The sequence below is a fragment of the Brachypodium distachyon genome, chromosome 1, assembly GCF_000005505.3.
Source record: "Brachypodium distachyon strain Bd21 chromosome 1, Brachypodium_distachyon_v3.0, whole genome shotgun sequence".
Taxonomy (NCBI): Eukaryota; Viridiplantae; Streptophyta; class Magnoliopsida; order Poales; family Poaceae; genus Brachypodium; species Brachypodium distachyon.
In genome coordinates this window covers 6,677,158-6,697,213 of record NC_016131.3, presented here as the reverse complement: position 1 = coordinate 6,697,213, position 20,056 = coordinate 6,677,158, and the positions used below count along the sequence as shown (strand labels likewise).

Below are 20,056 nucleotides of genomic sequence, written 5' to 3'. Positions count from 1 at the left end.
AGTAATTCAAGAGATGCTTTGTGGCATGGCAGGCACATGGTGATGGTGTGGCACTATTATTCAAAACTGATTTCGAACAGATAAACCTACTTCAACAGATGAAAATTGTATGGTATGGATAGTTGAGCCCGTACCTTTTGGGGGTTTTAGAACTGAAGGATGACGTACATAGTTTAGTCAATATTTGCGATATGAAAAATACAATTTTTCCATAAATAAAGTGTTGGGGAACTTTTCCTACTCATCAAACTGCAATCTTCATCCAGAAATGTACAACATGCGTAATTTCAAATTTTAATTGAACACCGGTTAATCTAACTATACACGGAATTTTAGATAAATGTCCCTGAGAAAATAAACGGTTTTTTTAGCACTTTTTTTTCCTTGCAATATCGATATGAATTTCGTACTTGCGTAACTTCTGCCTTGTTGTATCTGGACCGTCAATTTCCCGTTGTTTCCTATTTATCTGGACCGTCAATTGATCGGACGCTCCTTGGCTAAAAAGGAGATCCGGACGGCTCAAAGAGAAGACGGCGAAAGGAGAGTCCGCTCCTTGTGGTCTTCCCGGCGGCCAGGCTCTGCTGTTTCCCCGTGGCGGGCGGCGGCGAGTAGAGCGCGGCGGGTGGTGACAATGCAAAACCCTCGTCCCCCCTACGCGCACCATCAGCTGCAGCAGCACCTCGCCTCCCTCCTCTCCGCCGCCGCCGGCGACCCCCCGCACCCCTCCGACGACGCCTCTCGCGCCGCTGCCCTCTCCAGCCTCCGCCTCTCCCTCCTCCACCAACCCAACCGCTCGCTCCTCCCCTCCCTCGCCCCCTTTCTCGCTCCGCCTCTCTCCGTGCTCCTCGCCGACGACGCGTAAGCGCGCACTCCTCTTCCCCCCTCCCCCCGTCTCGCATCTGTAGGTAATACGACTCGACTCACATGTTCGTTTATGGTTGTTCCGCAGGTCCTATGCCGTGCGGCGCGCGGCTGTGGCGGCGTACGCTGCGCTCAGCGCGGTGCTGTGCGCGCACGAGGCGCCCGGGGGTCTGCCGGACGGGTTCGTCGCCTGGGCGCTCCCACTCCTGGGGGAGCCCGCCTCGGCCCCACTCGTCGCTGAGGGGCTCAGAGAGCTCCTATCCACCGGCGACGTGCCCGCGGTCGAGCGTTTCGTGCCACCACTCCTTGCCTCCTGCCGTGACGTGCTCGAGGATGACCGGACGTCACTCGCCGTGCTCAGGTGCCTGCTCGGCCTGCTCACGCTGGTTGCCGCCAAGTTCCCCCACTGCTTCCGTCCGCAGTTTGTCGATATTGTGGATTTGCTCCTTGGGTGGGTGTTTGTCCCAGACCTCGCTGACACTGATTGCCGCACGATCTTGGATAGTTTCTTACAGTTCCAGTGGCATTGGCTTGGTAATCTGCAGTTTTCGCTTGGACTGTTGCCCAAATTCTTGGCTGATATGGAGGTGCTTGTGCAAGATCCCAACCTTGCGGCCAGCCATAACTCTGGGCGGCTTCGTCCCCTCTTTTCTTGCTTCTCCACGGTATTGCAGATCATGGCATCTGGTGTGGCTGAGAGAAATAACCTAAGGGAACTTGTAGTAGGGCCACTTGAGGGGTTGGCTCCTCAACTTTTAAGGTGCGCATCAGTGATAGCTTCGAAGCTTGGTTGGTCTGAGAGGATGGAAGAAGCATCCAGATGTTTGGTCTTGCTCGCAGAGATTCTGCAGGAAAGGTTTGCTGAATTCTATGTTAAGTTTGTGGATGTGTTGGTCCAGAGTTTAGAAAATGCTTCATCACTGCAGTTGGTGGCAGCACTTAAGACTAACCTGCAAGTGCTGTCACTGCAAAATTTGGGGCTCCGTGCAACTGCTGTAGAATACTTGCTTGACTTCAGCTCACTTTTATCTCGGCTACGTCTTCATCCAAACCACAATGTGGTTGTAAACTCATCAGCCACCTACCTTTTTTGCCTGCAACATGGATCGGAAGATGTAATTGATCAAGCCATTGCATCATTGATGAAAGAGTTGGAGCTATTGAAATCTCTGCTTGAGAAGGTGCAAGTAAGCAACCTTGATATCCAGAGTCTCTCTTTAAATAATAACACTTTGGCAGGGCACTCAGAGCATCAGTTGCTTTCTATAATGAAATTCGATTTGAAGATTCTACTGGCCACTATTTCAGCCGATTATGAAAAGAGTAACATGAGAGTAACTAGTCTGGCGTCATTCATTTCAGAGAAGCTTGACCCATTTGGCGCCCCTTTTCATGATTTCCTTGAGCTGCAGTTTCAAATTTTCTCTACACTTCACAAACTGAGTAATGTGGAACTGTCAAGTAATATCAAAACATCTGAAGTATTTAAAAAAGGTCCTGGTGATTCAGGTAGTCAAACTCAGATGATTGCTGAATCAAAGAAGTCCTTTTGTGACTGTAAAATGAAGTTCATGCATAAATATGGAAAACACATAGTTCGGGGCCTTAATGCGTCATCATCCATGACACTAAAATTAGACGCTCTAGACTGGATAGATTCGTTTGCAAAAATGGTTCTTACCATGGAAAGGGGTCTCGATAAGGTCGGTCTCTCACATGAGGTCTTTGGGGATGCTACCGTTGCGAATAATGTCCTTTTCACCATCTTGGATTGTGCATATGATAGGGAGACTAAAGTAAGATGCCACGTTGCATTATCCTTGGAAGCACTCTTTCTGGGTAGGCTCATTGATCCCATGAGTTTCTCAGTTGTCGCACAGGTTCTTCTTGACAAGCTTAGTGATCCAGATAATGATGTGAAGAATGGATTTCTGAGGTTATTTTCAATTGCTCTGCCAATTACAACATACACATTTGGCTTGCTTGAGGATGGACGTAGTTTTCAGAATTCCCTAGATACTTCTAACAGTAGCAAGGATTGCATGAGTTTGAGGCATGTGCTTGCTGTGAAGCAACAGCCTAGGAAACTCCATTGGCAGCAGCTTGTTTCTATTTTGAGTTACCTTTCTCTCAGATTGAAGTTGCCTCTTTCTTCTTGGGTACAACGGCTAGTCTTTAGTTACCGTGGCAAGAAAGATATGTTTTCTGGTCAAATTGATGTCTCTGGAGATGCTGATTGGAATGAATTATTCAAATGGCCTGATGTGGACAGAACTATTATTGATAGGATGTATTCAGTGAACAATCTTGCTGCAGTTTGGTGGGGCATTCATGAAGCTGCACGGCACTGCATAAACCTTCGGCTTCGAACTCATCTCGGTGGTCCCACACAGACATTTGCCGCCTTAGAACGTATGCTTTTGGATGTACCAAATTTATTAGCACACGAATCTAACGAAGGTGAAGGCAGGTATATAGGCCCATCTGACATATGCTTATTACCTATGCGCCTGCTGTTGGATTTTGTCGAGGCATTAAAGAAATATGTTTATAATGCATATGAAGGTTCCTTTGTTCTACCAGCACCTCCAAAAGCAAGTTCCTTATTTTTCCGAGCAAACAAACGTGTATGTGAAGAGTGGTTTTCTCGAATTTGTGACCCAATGCTGAATGCAGGATTAGCTTTGCAGTGCAGTGATGCAGTGATTCACTACTGTTCATTGCGGTTGGTGGATCTCAGAAACCTTGCTGCATCATCTCTCAAGGACAGCAGTCGCATGGGAGGAGTTACTGAAAGTCATCATGCTCTTAGAGAGAGGCTGGAAGTAGATGTTCTGAAGGTCTTACGACATGCTTCTCTGGCATTGTGCAGGTGCCATGAAACAGATGCCTTAATTGGACTTCAGAGGTGGGCTGTGTCAACATACTACACGTACTTTGATCTAGACAAGCAACTAATGAGGGGTGTATCTGATAGCCACAAGCACTTCTTTTGGATGTCGGGACTCATCTATCAATCCCAGGGGCAGTATGAAAAGGCTGCTGCACATTATTCCCATCTTCTGCAGTCTGAGGAAGCCCTTACCTCCATGCAGTCTGATATCATCCAGTACATCATAGCACGTGTTATTGAGTGCTACACAGCGCTCTCTGATTGGAAATGCTTGGAGGGCTGGCTTGCTGAGTTACAAGAGCTCCGTGCTGTACATGCTGGCAAACCTTATTCAGGCGCTTTAACGAGTGCTGGCAATGAGCTTAATGCTGTTCATGCAATGGCATGCTTTGATGAGGGGGACTTTCATTCAGCTTGGAGTTATATTGATTTGACTCCTAAAAGCAGCAGTGAGCTGACCCTCGATCCCAAGGTTGCACTTGAGAGAAGTGAACTAATGCTGTTGCGTGCAATGCTTCAATCTGACAGCAAGCCTGACAGGTCACGAGAGGATCTAGATAGGGCTAAATTGATACTGGATGAAGCACTCTCTGTGGTCCCACTCAATGGATTAACTGAAGCTACAGCATGTGCTGGCCAGCTTCATTGCATCTTTGCATTTCAAGAAGCCACTGGGTTGACCAGCCAAAATGGACCTAATCAATCACCTCAACTCATGGATTATGTACAGAGGCTATTACAGGATCCCATCGACAGGATCCATCAAGATTGCAGCATGTGGATGAAGGTTTTAAAAGTATATCGTACTACACATCCATCTTCGTTACCCACTCTTCTTCTATGTCGCAAGCTTGCTAGTCTTGCTAGAAAGCAGAGCAACTTTATGTTGGCTGGCCGCTTAAATCAGTACCTCATAAACCACCCTTTGGATTCATCCGATGACATGGACAAGCAAATGCTTACTTTGAACATTAAGTATGAAGGTGCCGTGCTAAAGTATCACGAAGGAAAGATTGAGGAGGCTTTAACTGATCTATGGTTGCTGGTTCGACCTAGTGTTCTTTCTACAGGTAATGATTCATCTGGCATCGACAATTCACTGATTGCTAAGGCTTGTTTGAAACTCTCAGCCTGGATAGAGCAAGAGAGTTCAACTCCTACTCTGAATGCGGTCCTTCCAAAGATGATAAAAGATTTTAGTGATTTTGATGGCTTTCGAAATGGGGCAGAGAAGTTTTTGTCTGGTGATAGTGGGTCAGTTTCCACTTCAAACCATGATGCACTTGCCCAAGAAATCGTGGGAAGTGCACGAAAGATATCCTGGCAACTTTGTCCCAGTATGGGCAAGGCATGGCTTTCTTATGCATCCTGGTGCTTTACTCATGCCAGTCGCTTTCTGTCTGGACCTGATTCAAATTTGCAGAACCAGTTGTCCTCCATTCTCCAATCAGAACTCTCTCCAGATAGATATCACTTGACAGATAATGAGAAGTCTGAGGTGGAGCGAATAATAAGAAGTTTCTGCGTAAATAAAGATGCAGATTATGCAGATCATAATTTCCCAGAGACTACAGGATGCAGTTACAATTCTGAGCAGGAGTACTCCATTACTTCACTAATTGAACATGCAACTCGTCTGTTAGAAACTGCAGCTGGAGCACCAGGTTCTGAGGCCGGTGATGGTGACGGTGCCTATGCAGTGCTATCATCAGATCTAACAATTCTCTTTTGTAAATGTGATTCTACAAAGGACAATGCCATGCCTTTAATTGACAAACTTATTGAAATTTGGTGGTCTTTAAGGCGAAGGAGGGTATCACTTTTTGGGCATGCTGCAAATGCTTTTTTTCACTACCTTTCTCATTCATCTACTGAGCTTCAACCTTCGTATCACCGTGATTCTTTGAAAGGGAAAACAAGGGGGTACACTCTGAGAGCATTGTTGTATATCCTTCATATAATTCTGAACTATGGGGTGGAGCTGAAGGAAACACTTGAGAGCGGACTTTCATCAGTTCCTTTGTTGCCATGGCAGGTACATTGTGGTAGTTGCATATATTCTATCATTATGACAGAATTAGCATGTAATTATATGTTTGGATCTATGCAGGAGATTGTACCACAACTTTTTGCTCGCTTGAGTTCCCACCCAGAGAAGATAGTAAGGAAACAGCTGGAGAGCATATTGGTGAAGCTAGGGAAACTTTCTCCTTGTTCTATCGTATATCCTACATTAGTTGATATTAATGCTTCTGAAGGAGAACCCTCCGAAGAGCTTCAGCGGATATTGGACTTTCTGGTATGTTTTGTTTGATGCTTTAAGGGCCTATTTGGGAGAGGAATATTTATTGGTAAAGTTTCGGTATTTAGCACAAATTTTGAACTAAATACCAAAAATTTACCAAGAAATACCACTTTCCCAACAGCCTTGATGTGGTTATCTGCTCCGGTCTTTGAATGATATGTATGCTACTTTGTATTTGAAACACTCTGTTTTCTTCCATAGGTTAAGCTATATCCCAAATTAATTAAGGATGTTAAGCTTGCAATTGATGAGCTAGGAATGATTACTGTTCTTTGGGAGGAACAATGGTTGAGCACCTTACAAGATCTTCATTCAGGTAAGACTTCCCTCCCTTCCTGCTATTCTGTAAAATCAGCTACAGGAGGCAGGCTTGAATAGAAAATGCAAATACCTGGATAGGAATCAGCGTATGTCTAGTGTGATAAAGGGAAATATTACCATCTGAGTCAAATGTTGCTGCTACACACTCTATTCTATACAATGTGACTGCACCTCTAAACACACCAAGACTCAGTTATTAATAACCATTCTCTTATATTACTCTATGATTTATGGAAGTTCTGCAGAATTAATTATGAAATCCTCTAGTTAGCTACTCCCTCCGTCCTCATATTGTGGGTGTCGTATTTGATTCCCTGAGTCCAGCTTTAGGAGGCGTGTAACCTCTTTTGGCCCTTGGATGCCCGAAATACCCTCAATCTTCTATTCCCACCGCTGCCATCGTGCATGCATCTCTAATTAAATCAATGCCCCTTCTCGAGGCGGAAGAGTCTTCCCAAGGCGCAGCAACTCGATGTCGTGTGGGATTAGCCGCACTATCTCGACGTCATACTCGCATGGCCGTGACTGGTGGCATCTTCTCCATGGCTGGCGGGCTCCACACTCTCATGGCCGTGGATGGCATCATCTTACCCGCCGCCGTTGTGCCCCATACTCAAATGGTCATGTCCGGCATCATCTTCCCCGTGTCCAGCATGCTCTATACGCACATGGCTGTGGCCGTGCCATCTTCCCCGTGGCTGGCATGGAGTTTCTGGGCGTAGCCTCGTAGGCAGTGCATGCAAAACAGCCGGCATGGAGGTGCTGGGCCTGGGATACTATAAATGCTGGCGTGCATTGATATCTTTCCTAGATATTCGACCTCAACAATTGATTGGGCAACAAAAAAAAATCCGTGATGCAAAAGGGGCACAAGGGCATTTTTGTCCAAAACTTGATCCCACGAGGCTGCCTTGGTACGGGAGAAGAAATAACTATGCCCACAATATGAGGACGGAGGGAGTATAAATGATGAAAATATTGTTGTGTACTTGTGTTGGATCTCTCAGATAGTTCCGCTCTAGAGTTCTTATGAGATCCTTCAGCTTACTAAGTTTCAATACTGTACTGTAAAGATGCTTGTTTGCAATATATCATTCTGGAAGTTTAGGTTGGAGGAACATCGTCCAGTACCTGCTACTTTTATTAAATACATAGTCTCTGTACAATGGTCTGTGTCTGGTATACGGTGTTATTTGTACAAACCTTCTTTTAGGGACTTTAGGAGTACATGCTCATATATTTGTACCAAGTATACTTTGAATGTCAGTTCATGAGTTCTTGATGACACTATTTTGTATGTTGCAATGTAGATGTTATAAGGAGAATCAATATACTTAAAGAGGAAGCTGCAAGGGTTTCTGCGAATTCAACACTGACTTCAGCTGAAAAGAACAAGATCAATGCTGCAAAATATTCTGCTATTATGACTCCGATTGTTGTAGCCTTGGAACGTCGTCTAGCGTCTACATCTCGTGAACCAAGAACATCTCATGAGATGTGGTTCCATAAGGAATATAATGCTCAGCTGAGATCTGCAATCACAACCCTTAAGATACCCCCTGCATCTTCAGCAACATTAGGAGAAATTTGGCGACCTTTTGATTCAATTGCAGCCTCTTTAGCCACTCATCAAAGAAAATCATGCATATTGTTAAGTGAAATTGCTCCGCAGCTAGCAGCATTGTCAACCTCTGACATTCCAATGCCTGGTTTTGAGAAGCAAATACTTGGTTCCCCAGAATCTTCTTTTGCTGGAAATCATGGCACAATTACAGTATCTTCCTTCTGCAAAGAAGTAACAATACTTTCAACAAAGACAAGACCTAAGAAGCTAGTTTTGCAAGGATCAGATGGACATAAGTATATCTATCTTCTCAAGGGACGGGAGGATTTACGTCTTGATTCTCGGATCATGCAGTTGCTGGAGGCGATAAATAGCTTCTTGCATTATTCTTCTGACACTCGAAGCCGAGATATTGCAATAAGATTTTATTCTGTTACACCAATTAGTGGACGAGCTGGGCTGATCCAGTGGGTAGAAAATGTAAGCAGCATCTACAATGTGTATAAGTCATGGCAGAAACGTTCTCAGGTGGCACAAGCACAGCTATCTTCAGTTAGCAGCGGTAATGTTCAAAACTCAGTTCCACACGTTCCACGCCCAAGTGATATGTTCTATGGAAAAATAATACCTGCATTGAAAGAAAAAGGGATCAAAAGAGTAATCTCACGAAGGGATTGGCCTCTAGATGTTAAGAGAAAGGTTCTGTTGGAGCTTATGAAGGAGACCCCAAAACAGATTTTGTGGCAAGAAATGTGGTGTTCAAGTGAGGGGTTCAGAAATTTTAACTCCAAAGTAAAGAGGTATATTGCATGATACTTGAGACTTGTTACCTATTCTACTAAAAATCTGTTGGTGGCCATTTTCTTTAAGAATCAGTGTGCACTTCCATGCGGAAAATTCCAGTAAACTGTTCCCACAACATAAATGGTATATTTGGGAGTGAAAAGTGTGTTTCAATTAACTTGTGTGCTTTTAAGCTCTAGTGGTTTCTTTCTTACAAAAAAAAGTGAAGGAAAACATATTAGCTTTTCTGGTAAGGGAGCAAGAACAACAATTGCTCAGTTAAATGTTTGCGCGGGTCCCTAGTGATGTGGATCTGGGGGAGCCTGAGATGAAGATGGTGCCGTGATGTAATTTACTGGGGAGATGAAGATGGGGAGCTTCGTGTAATGTAATTTCCATATCACTCGCAGGGATACCGTGACTGTTGACAAGCTTCAGTACGAGTTTGATGTGCATGCCAGTAGTTAACATCGTGTAGCATTCATGTTCATTAGGGACTTTTGGGTTGATTTTTTTACGGGAAGTTTGGATGACATCTGGTGTTCGTATTAGTACTGATTGGTTTTAAGTAATGATTGACGAAGTAACATTTGCCACACAATCTATTATTCTTCAATATATATGTAAATACATACATGATAATTGAAGAACACAAAGTTAAGAGTGCTTTGAACATATATTCATAACTAGTTTCTTCACAATAATACATTCATTAGAGTATCTTAGTTCTTACAAATAGAGTGATACAATATCCTTCAGGAATCAAGAGTAATAACCGAAGTTTTCTTTAGTCTTATTTATTTTAATTTATGATCAAATTTGTCATTGTCTGTGAATTCTTAGCTATCAATTAATTTCCTCTGGCAGATTCTCTAGCAGTCTAGCAGCCATGAGCATAGTTGGCCATATCCTGGGCCTGGGAGATAGACATTTAGACAATATCCTTATGGATTTCAGTAATGGTGATGTGGTTCACATAGATTACAACGTATGCTTTGATAAAGGGAAAAGGTTGAAGATTCCAGAAATTGTCCCATTCCGTCTTACTCAAACTATTGAATCAGCTTTAGGATTGACCGGAGTGGAAGGTGTATTTAGAGTTACTTGTGAGACAGTTTTGAGTGCTCTCTTGAAGAACAAAGATATCATCTTAATGTTGATGGAAGTGTTTGTCTGGGACCCATTAATTGAGTGGACACGTGGAAATATGCAAGATGAAGCAGGAATAGCCGGTGAAGAGAAGAAAGGAATGGAACTAGCGGTTAGTTTAAGCATGTTCTCTTCTAGGATTCAAGAAATTCGTGTTCCTTTGCAGGTAATTCTTCCTTGGAGTTGAATTTTTTCTCTGGCATCTTGATATTAATATGTTTGAATGTTAAATGAGAATTAGTGAGGCAGAAAGCACATATTGCAGTTCTGATCTCTCCTGAATTAATGAATTAAAGTTATTATTTATTGTTAGAATTTGTTCCCTGTCTAACTGAACTGTTTTTTATGTTCAGGAACACCAGGATCTTTTTGTTACTAACTTGCCAGCTACACTATCTGCTCTAAAGGTATTCGTTCTTACTTTGTAATGGCAAATTGCAAGTATCTCAAATAATTATTTTGAATCACCTGATTCAAGTTTATTCCCACTATATGCAGAAATTTTTGGATACTCTAGATCAATACGAGGTTATATCTGCTATGTTTTATCATGTTGAGAAAGAGAGGTCAAGTGCTTTACATAATGAAACGTCAGCAAAGTCAATCTTTGCCGAAGCTACTTCAGTTGTCGAAAAATCCTGCACTTCGTTTGAGCTTCATGCTCATGAGTTAGCTGAAGCGAAAGCTGCAACAGTTGATGAAGCAAATAAACTTGCAATATGGGTTGAAAAACATGGAAGGGTTCTTGAGGCTATACGGGACAATTCAATTACAGGAGCAGAATCATGTATGCAACTAGACAGCAAGGACGAGGCCTTAAGCCTTATTTCGGCTGTCCTTGTATCGGGAGTTCCCCTTACAGTTGTACCAGATCCAACTAGAGCACAGTGCTATGAGTTGGATAGGGAGGTTTCTCAACTAATCACTGAGTTGCATGATGGGCTGTCATGTGCTTTAGAGGCCCTTGGTGAATATGCTTTAGTCTTGCAGCAAGTTCTTCCAGTTAACTACATCACGACCAGTCCAATTACTGGTTGGGCACAAGCTTTGCAGCTCTCCGTAACCAGTTCATCACAAGATATGCTCACTCTTGCCAAAAGGCAGGCGGCAGAAGTTATTGCTAAGGTTCAGGGTGAAGGTATTAATCTAGTGCAGCAAAGATACCGGGATCTCTTAAATCAAATGGAAAGTTATGTTGCATGTGTGGAAAGAATTGCAACGGAATGTTCTGAACTGATGAACTCTGTTGGATTGAATAATGAAGCACAATCTAAAGATCGGATACTTTCTGCATTCGTGAACTCTGTTCAATTACTATCACAAAATAATGATGAGGATAGCATTTCTTTCTCGCAGACAGATAATTTGGAGGTAAAAACTCAATCTCAGGAAGATGTACAAGAGAAAACAAGTAAGGTTCTATCAATTCTTGGGATCGCTGTGGGCAAGCTATATAGTGAGGTTAGAACCAAAGTGTCCGAACTCTCAAGTAAAGCTGTTAGGATATCTAAGTTTAGGACAGATGAAGCTGGTGTTCAAGCTGATGCTGGAATGAATTTGCAATTGATTGATCAGCAAATCGAAAAATGTGCGTTAGTTTCAGGATTTGTTAATGAAGTGCATGAAGTGATAGGGATAAAAATAGGTGAAATGAACACTGATTATACAAAGCCTCGGCCTGGGCAATGGGCTTCTACTTTTCAGGCCATTTTGCACTCAAGTACCAACATGATTGAACAAATGACTGAAGTTTTTCTTCCAGAAATTATTAGATCATTTGTCTCATACAATTCAGAGGTAATGGAAGCCTTTGGTTCAGTATCTCGGATACATGGTTCTGTTGACACAGCTCTACACAAATTGACTGAGGTAGAACTTGAGAGAGCATCACTGTCTGAATTGGAACAGAGCTACTTTGTGAAAGTTGGCCGAATCACTGAGCAGCAAGCAGCTCTTGAAGAAGCTGCCATGAGAGGCAGAGACCATCTATCTTGGGAAGAAGCAGAGGAACTAGCTTCACAGGAGGAAGCCTGTAGGGCACAATTGGAGCAACTGCAGGAAACTTGGGGTCAGAAAGATATGAGGATTTCATCTCTTATAAAACTGGAAGCCAATGTCATGAATTCGTTACTTTCTTCTGAACAGTATTTCTCATCTTTGGTGAATATTGATCAGGAAAATGAATTTCATTCGAGAAGCAAGGCTCTGCTTTCAATCTTGACTAAAGCCTTTGCTGACCTGGAATCACTTGATCATATGCTATCATCACGTGGGGCGTTTACTTCTCACATAGATGGATCCCTTTCTAACCTAAGAGATGTTTTGGCTGCCAGTTCTTCATTATCTGATGTGATGTGGCCTTTATCTGGCTTGTTGAAGGATCATACCTTTTTTGTTTGGAAACTCAGTTTGCTTGATTCAATTCTTGATTTGTGCATGCGTGAGATTTCATCTTCTGTTGAGCACAGTTTTACTACCAACCAGCTTTACATTACTCTTAAAAAGAAGCTTGCAATCCATGTAGAAGAACAAATTTGTCAATATATTTTTAAAAGGATTGCTCCTGCACTCATCCTACATTTAGACAAAGAAATTCGTGACTTGCTGCAAGTGAGCCAAGGAAGAAGAGAATCAGGTCAACCTAAAAGAGATTCCGCTGCTGTTGGACGGGCTGCAGTAATGCTTGAAGAGTACTGTAATGCTCATGAGACAGATAGAGCTGCCCAGACTGCAATTTCTTTAATGAGAAGGCAATTAAATGAGCTCACAGAGGCTTTACGCAAAATTGTTTTGGAAATAGTTCAGGTTGAATGGCTGCATGATCTTTCATCACCTCATGCACAGAAAGCCAAGGTGTTCTCACAAAATATTCTTAAGGATGATAAGTTCATCTCCATGCTTTTAAACCTGAGCAGAAGCAATTTGTTAGATAAGATCCAATCTTCGGTGTCATTGGTAACAAGATCAATTGAGTGCCTGCAAGCTTGTGAAAGCACTTCAGTTTCAGCTGAAGGACAACTTGAGAGAGCAATGGGATGGGCCTGTGCCGGTCCAAATACTTCTGGAGCAGGTGGTTCAACTGCAAAGGGTTCAGGAATCCCCCCTGAGTTTCATGATCATCTATTGGGAAGGAGGAAACTGCTTCGGGAAATCCAAGAACAGGCTTCTGATCTTGTAAAGTCTTGCTCATCTGTTTTGGAGTTTGAAGCATCTAGAGATGGGCTTTACTTGATTTCTGAGGACAAATCTTCTGGACAATCTACTGACAAAGGCAGGGCATGGCATCAAACTTTCCTGAATCTCCTGACACGTCTAGATGCAGCATACCATTCCTTTACATGTAAGCCGACTACTTTCTTTTCCTTCTATTGCTTGTATGCTCAGATGCTCTCAGTGTGCAGAGTGGATATCCAACTTTTGTTAGGTCATTTTTGCCATGCTGCACTAAAACTTTATCAAGGACCCCATACTTGTTCTTGCCCTGTAAAAATTGAAACCCTATGTCCAAGGAGGATTGTAAGTTGGTTGGTGCTTTATGTCATATATTTGTGCTGGTTGTGCTAGTCTACTGTCACAACTCACAAGAAACATCCTTGCAGGCCTTGGCCAGTTCCATTTATGGAATGGATCGCTGTTCTCTTTTTTCAGTTAGGAATGGTACCAAATTAGGGAGACATCAACTACAAATAGATTTTTTTTTCTTATATTTGGTTTGCTACGGTACTACCTAGTTGGATTATTAGGAGAGGACTCTCCGAGATGAATTAATCAAGCAAGAAGAGTTGCTAAATTCACGGTCTGCTTTGTCTTCTCACTCCCTAGCCTAACTGTCTTCCCAATTATCCGTGCCTTCGAGCCATCTTCCTGGCAGTATTTACTCATTATAAACAATGAACAGGAAGTGGAGTCCCCAATGTCTAGTCTGAATCTGGACATAATAATTCTTCCTGTTTGATAAATATGAGTTTATCTCGTTTAATAACTGTTCCTTTCATTATTGCTGCAAGCAGGTGCAGAACAAGAGTGGAAACTTGGCCAGCTAAACATGGAAACTGCAGGAAAAGGCTTGTATTCAGCAACTAATCAGCTTTCTGTAGTCTCTGTTAAGGCGAAATCTGCTTTAGGTCTGTACCCTCGTACTTTTGCAATTTTGGTTTGCATGTTTTATCATCCAGTGTGGTAATTTGTTAGATATCTTCCCTTTTTATCCTTGTAGAATAATGTTGTGCATATCTTTTCCCAGTCAACCTGCAGGATACTCTTGTAGACCTGTATGAACGTGCCTGTGAAGTCAGTTCCTCATTATCTGGATTCAAACATATTTCACAGGATCGCACTGCCTTGACTGCTGAATCTGGTTCCTTGCTCGAGGAGGTACATGATTTAATCTAATCTTGTTGAAAATTGATACTTCGACTGCATACGAGTACTATTTATGAAGTCAATTAAGTGCTTTCAGCATTGCATGTTTGTAAATAGTATGTAACACTTGAGGTTTAGTCTTTAGTTGAGGAACTAATGTTATTCAGCTAGCTATTTCAAATTAATGAAAATCATGTCTACAATGCTTTGGTCACAAAAATAGGTAAAATTTTAGCAATCAGATATCTCATCTCTGATATGCGTATTTTAGAGATCAGCTATCTCATCTCTGGTATGCATATTTTCTACTCCCTCTGATCCATAATAAGTGTCTGACTTTGTACAACTTTGTACTGGCTTTGTACTTATTATGGATCAGAGGGAGTATGTAGCTATGTCCCTGTCTAGTTGCGAAAATCATATCTGGAAATTTATTTCTTTGTCCTCATTCCTTTGCAAATTATTTGCAGGTTTTGGCCATAGCAGAGGGGTTGCATGATGTCTATACTCTAGGAAAGGAAGCTGCTGCATTGCACAGTTCCCTTGTGACCAATATTTCCATGGTTTGTCATTGATTCCCGTTGTTTCTTTTGAATTTCCTTCAAATCGATATATATATATATATATATATATATATATATATATATATATATACATACTTGCTCTTTGTTTTTGATTGATAATATTTAACTTGTACTGTACATGACATGTGCATGCTGTTTGACGACTTCCACTGAGGTGTTAAATCTAAAATTGAAACTACAAGCATTCTTGAGATATGCTAAACATTGCCCAGAATTTAGGATATAGGAATAGATGCCACCATTAATGTAGCTTCTAGAATGTGATTTTCCTTGACTGAAGATACTTCTATTTTGATGATTGACAGGCAAACACAATTTTACTTCCACTTGAAGCTTCATTATCAGCTGATTTAGCTGTTATGTCTGAAGCGATGTCAAACGAAAGAGAGAAGAATAACACCAGTATGCCTCTTGTTCATGGAAAGGCATTATATCAATCTTACATCATCAGGGTAAGGGAAGCTTACAAAAATTTAGAGCCTTTGGTGCCCCCACTTACCGAATATGTGAAGGAACTGCATTCCATGGTGATTAAGCTTGGACGCCTCTCAAGTCTTCATGCCGGGAATATTCATAAGGTACTTAGATGAGACTTGTATAGATGTATTACATATGCTTAATTTTTTGTATATTTATTGGTTCACCAGACTTTTCAAATGTCTCTTGGTACATATATTTCACTCATCTTTTCTCTTATTCACAGGCTTTAGAAGTTCTTGAAGAAAGTGAAACTGCGAGATCAGAGGATATGCCCTCAGCACGTCCAGATCTCTTGCAAAGTGATTCATCAATTGAGAAGGATAAAAGCTCTTCTGGAAGCAGGGAAGGTGCCTCTCAGGATTTAATTATGGACACTGATGTTTCTTTACAAGATGAATGTTGGATTTCTCCACCAGAGCACTCGTATACTAGCAGTTCTGAATGTACAACAGGGTTGACCCAGCTTACTTCTGAGAATTTGGAGAAAATAGATTCCCTTTTAGATGGCGATCCTGGAATAGAAGGTCCTTGTGCTAATAGTCAAGAAACAAGAGATGGTAGAACTGATTCAGAATCGGACTCTAGTAGCAACAAACATGCTTCATTAAATAATGTCACGTTGACACAAGCTAGCAATATTCATGAGGCTGAAACCTCTTTGGTGGAGGAGGGGAAAATCGAAACTGAGAATAATATTGGAGCCTTCAAACAGGTTAGAGGACAAGAATGCGACAGCAGTGATAATAAATCATATTCAGATTCTGTGACTCGAGCCAGAGGTAAGCCAGAATACAGGCGGTTAGATGGCTGATGCTTGTTGTTGCCATTTATTTTGCGGATACCTTCTTTCTGAAATTAATTTGGTTGCCATAAAATTTCTTATAAGCAGTGTAGCCCAACACCCTTTGACTTTTATCAGAGCGTTGTACTTTGAAGTTGCATATATTCTGTCAGCACCACTATAACACTGCCGAGAACTTTCCTCCAAGAAAGAAAAAAACAATAGTACATGCTGAAGAAATTGATAACACAACTCTTACATTCCCAACCTTTCTGTTGAATATGTTATCTTATTTTTCATTCATATGAAAGGACTGATCATTCTAAGTATTTTAATTTTCATAGTTCCTTCCATCTCTTAACTTATCATGAAGTATTAGGCCTTGAGGATTTTGAAGCTGAAACAGATTTATATAGCTAATGTTTCTGCTTGTTCTGTTTAATGGCCGCAGGTAAAAACCCTTTTGCTCTGTCCATCCTGAAGCAAGTAGAGCATAAATTACATGGGTGGGACATTGATGGCACCAGGTGAGCAAATAAGATGAAAGAGTTTTAGTAGCCATCCAAATCTGTTGCTTAATATTATCAAGTTTTATTGATCTCATATCATTCTTTTTAGGTCCTTCAAAATTTCAGAGCAAGTTGACCATCTTGTTAAGCAGGCAACAAGCATCGACAATTTGTGCAATATGTATGAGGGGTGGACACCTTGGATATGATTCCAATTAAAACGATATGGCTGTCGTCATATACTCTGTCCAGGTACTAACTGAATATTCTGCTCAAGCCGTGCAGCAGTAACATCCACTCCCTTTCTAATTTTAGAACGTAAGGTCACCCTGTAGGTGACTGACTATACCTTACGAGCTAAGAATCGTCTTTATTTCTCAACTGACTTTTTAGTGGCCTTTCTTGAGATAGAAAAGGGTTGTTTAAACAAGTGACTATTCCTGATGAAACATAAGTTGACGTGCTCTTCATTGGTTTGGCCTTCCTTAGTCTTTACCCTGCCTAATTGGTTAATTGGTAAAAATGTCAGTGTATTAGCAGATTAAATAATTTTAGTTTACCAAAACAATGTGCAGGCCTAAAGCACACCAGAGGTTCCTAAACATGTACTCCCTCCGTTCCATATTAATTGTCGCTGATTTAGTACAGAGTATCACTTATGTCCCAAAACTTGTTCGTTTGGATTATTTCAGCTTTAGCTGAGCCTGAAGTATATGGCAGTGGAATAAAGATCCTAAATCTCAAAGATAAGGTTATATGTACTGATACATGACCTGTATATCGCAGCATTGATCATCTATCTAAATGATTAACAACCTGGCATGAATCTCACACCTTAATTCAAATTCCTCATTTATGCTCGAACTACCACATCATCAAGCTGATCCCACATGCCGTTCCCTTATCATCTTCACCTCTCTGTCTCATCATCTATCCAAGACGAGCAGGTGGTCATCCAGGATGCGACAGTGGTGGGATGGAGCAACTCATCTTACATCTCTTCATGATGGGGTACAGTCACAGGCCCCTCCTTGTCTGAGCTAGTGTCCATAAGGGAGAGACAGAGAGGCATGAGCGCGGTGGCAGGATGATGGTCAAGGTTTTTTTTTCAGAAGACTGTAATTCTTCTCCAAAATTTAGATTTTCATCCGTTCACCAAAATTTGGGCAATTTCATAGATGCGGTGAATATTAGAGTGTGGGTAGAGATGAGCTCACCAAGCCTGAGGAAGAACATGGGGAAGGAAAATCCAGTGGTAGTTCTGTCCCCTGGCTCTTCAGATGCACACATGAGGGAGAAGAAAGATGGGAGAGAGAGAGCAGATATTATAGGATGACATGTCGGCCTCACTCATATAATTTCACATTTGGTTGCTGATTCAGCTTGTATGCCAACTCAAATGCACAGCATAAAAATCTGTTTACATTACTGTTTTTGGGACAAGATATGCCCTGTTTTAAAGTTGAGATGTAAATTTAGAATTTTAGGTGAAACCTAAACTCAGCCCATAGTTGAGGACCAAAATCAGACTGACATTTAACATGCATATCATTCTGACATAACAGTCAGTTTGTTGCTAGTTATTCCTGGATCACTTGGCCAAATGACAGGTACACGTGCTTGTTGTTTTGTTATACCTATCAATTTGGTGAGGAACTTATCGATCTTACTAGCTACATTTTATGTTTTGTTACATGAGAACGCTCTAGTTGCCACCCATTTGCACTCTGTTCGTGTGTTCACCTATTTTTAACAGGAAAATTGTCATTTGTGTAGATTTTTATCTGTCTTGACTTCTGGTTTATTTAGAACTAGCACTCAAATAGAAGTGATTTACACAAAACATGGTATCCCCTTTTCAGAGTTTGGACAGAACGCAATCCATAGCAAAAGCAGGATAACCATGGCATATAAGGCAAATGTATGGTTGATATGAATGAAGGTGGGCCAAGTTAAACCGAAGCAAGGCTGTGGTGAACTGTCTAAGCACCCAACATAAGAGGTGAATTTGATCCAACTTTGCTGGTTAATCCAGAGGCTAGGATTCTGTGTAGCACTACGAACAGCTAATGAATGGCTCCATATGAACAGCTATGGATGGCTCCAATCAGACCAAGGAGCACCCCTTGAAGTAGCATCAGCCTCTTCATGTCCAATGTCATATTCCTGTAGCTATTCGCATACATTCTGGAGTCCAGACATCGAAATCGGGGGATGCCGAAGCTAGTGCCTCGATCGTAGCATGGTATGAACTGAATACCCCAAGCATCCATAATTAGCACGGACACACGGCACACTCTCACACTGGATTTAAACTTTTTTTTAACGGAATGCAGGCATTCCATTAGATTAAAGAACTTGGTATAGCTGTAATGCCCCGCGGATGAGCCTGAAGGAGTTGTGCAAGCACGTTTCAGGAGCCCAACCGTGCACTGCGCCCGCAACACCGTACCGAACTAATCTGGTTTAGCAAAATGTACATAATACTTGTGCCTGTACTTTTTGGTTTTGGAAGCTCTATCTAGTTCTGGCCGCATGGATTTGGTGTAAATAAAAATGTTTAGTCGTGTGCACGCTGATCCCTGACCATATTCCAAATATCCCAGTGAAATATGGGTGTAAAAACATTTTAGTAAAATATTATTCATCCCTCACATGAGAATCCTCGGGGTAACTTGTGTTCACTCTTGTTGCTTTCCATTTTTGGTTTTATCCATGTACAAATTGATTGGAAATCTTCAAGTATAGTCTTGCAAAGTGACACGTTGGCGGTGTGTTCGTGACAGGAAGAAAAAAATCGCATGCTTATCATCAGAGATTAATTCCTGTTATATTTTTTTTGTTATTATTTGAGACAGAGATTGATCGCTTTATCTACATCCGAGTACGAACTCCTCGCGTGTGGTCTTGGGAAAGATAGGGCTCGGGTGGCCTGTATGCACGTAGGCAGTGCAGCATCTTCCTCGCCCAGTCTTCTCCGTAAACATTCAGATAGACTTCTTTTCTGGGTATGCTGTTATTTCGTGCAGTTATTTTTTTTAATGCTTTTCGTATGGTACAACATGGGCACAGGGCTGCACCAAGTAAATATCTATTTAGTTGTAATACTTCAAATAAATCATTTTTCATGAGAAATAAATCAATTTGTGGTAACTGATGACCACATTTCCTTTTCCGTTTACCTCCTTTTTGAAGAAATTGGCGTCGCTTTCCTTTTGTTAGGTGATGGATGACAAAGAGCTGGGATGTACATGGAACATGTCAGTTGGGTGGTCTGAGCTGCTGTTTCCTTTGCGATTTGGTGTCCTGCTTTCTGATTAGTGGTAGTTAAACCACATATAACTTTATAAATAAAACCTGAACCTCTGTGCATCTGGGCACAATATCAATAGATCATCGTTTGGTTCGATAGTAATTAGTAAAGGATCTTGTCAGCTTTGGTTGGTGGTGATGGGGAAAGC

The 20,056-nt window shown here is 41.7% G+C and overlaps 1 protein-coding gene across 4 annotated transcripts; it reads left to right on the top strand.

Moving 5' to 3' along the window:
- Window positions 1-534: 534 nt before the first annotated feature.
- LOC104581974 (serine/threonine-protein kinase SMG1) lies at window positions 535-20,006 on the top strand. 4 transcript variants are annotated; one of them, XM_024456671.1, is made up of 19 exons: window positions 535-861; window positions 953-5,792; window positions 5,868-6,056; window positions 6,264-6,378; window positions 7,694-8,747; window positions 9,598-10,045; window positions 10,233-10,286; window positions 10,378-13,219; window positions 13,890-14,003; window positions 14,123-14,253; window positions 14,712-14,804; window positions 15,131-15,403; window positions 15,529-16,084; window positions 16,538-16,613; window positions 16,705-16,847; window positions 17,543-17,606; window positions 18,458-18,597; window positions 18,687-18,840; window positions 18,932-19,283. In XM_024456671.1, exons 1-15 carry the CDS (start codon window positions 635-637, stop codon window positions 16,802-16,804), a joined length of 11,112 nt encoding a protein of 3,703 aa, XP_024312439.1. In that variant the 5' UTR covers window positions 535-634; the 3' UTR covers window positions 16,805-16,847; window positions 17,543-17,606; window positions 18,458-18,597; window positions 18,687-18,840; window positions 18,932-19,283. The 4 variants fall into 4 exon arrangements, with proteins under 4 accessions (XP_024312439.1, XP_024312438.1, XP_014751904.1 ...); XM_024456670.1 differs by having other exon boundaries at window positions 17,535-17,606; XM_014896418.2 differs by lacking the exon at window positions 17,543-17,606.
- The last annotated feature ends 50 nt before the right edge of the window (window positions 20,007-20,056 follow it).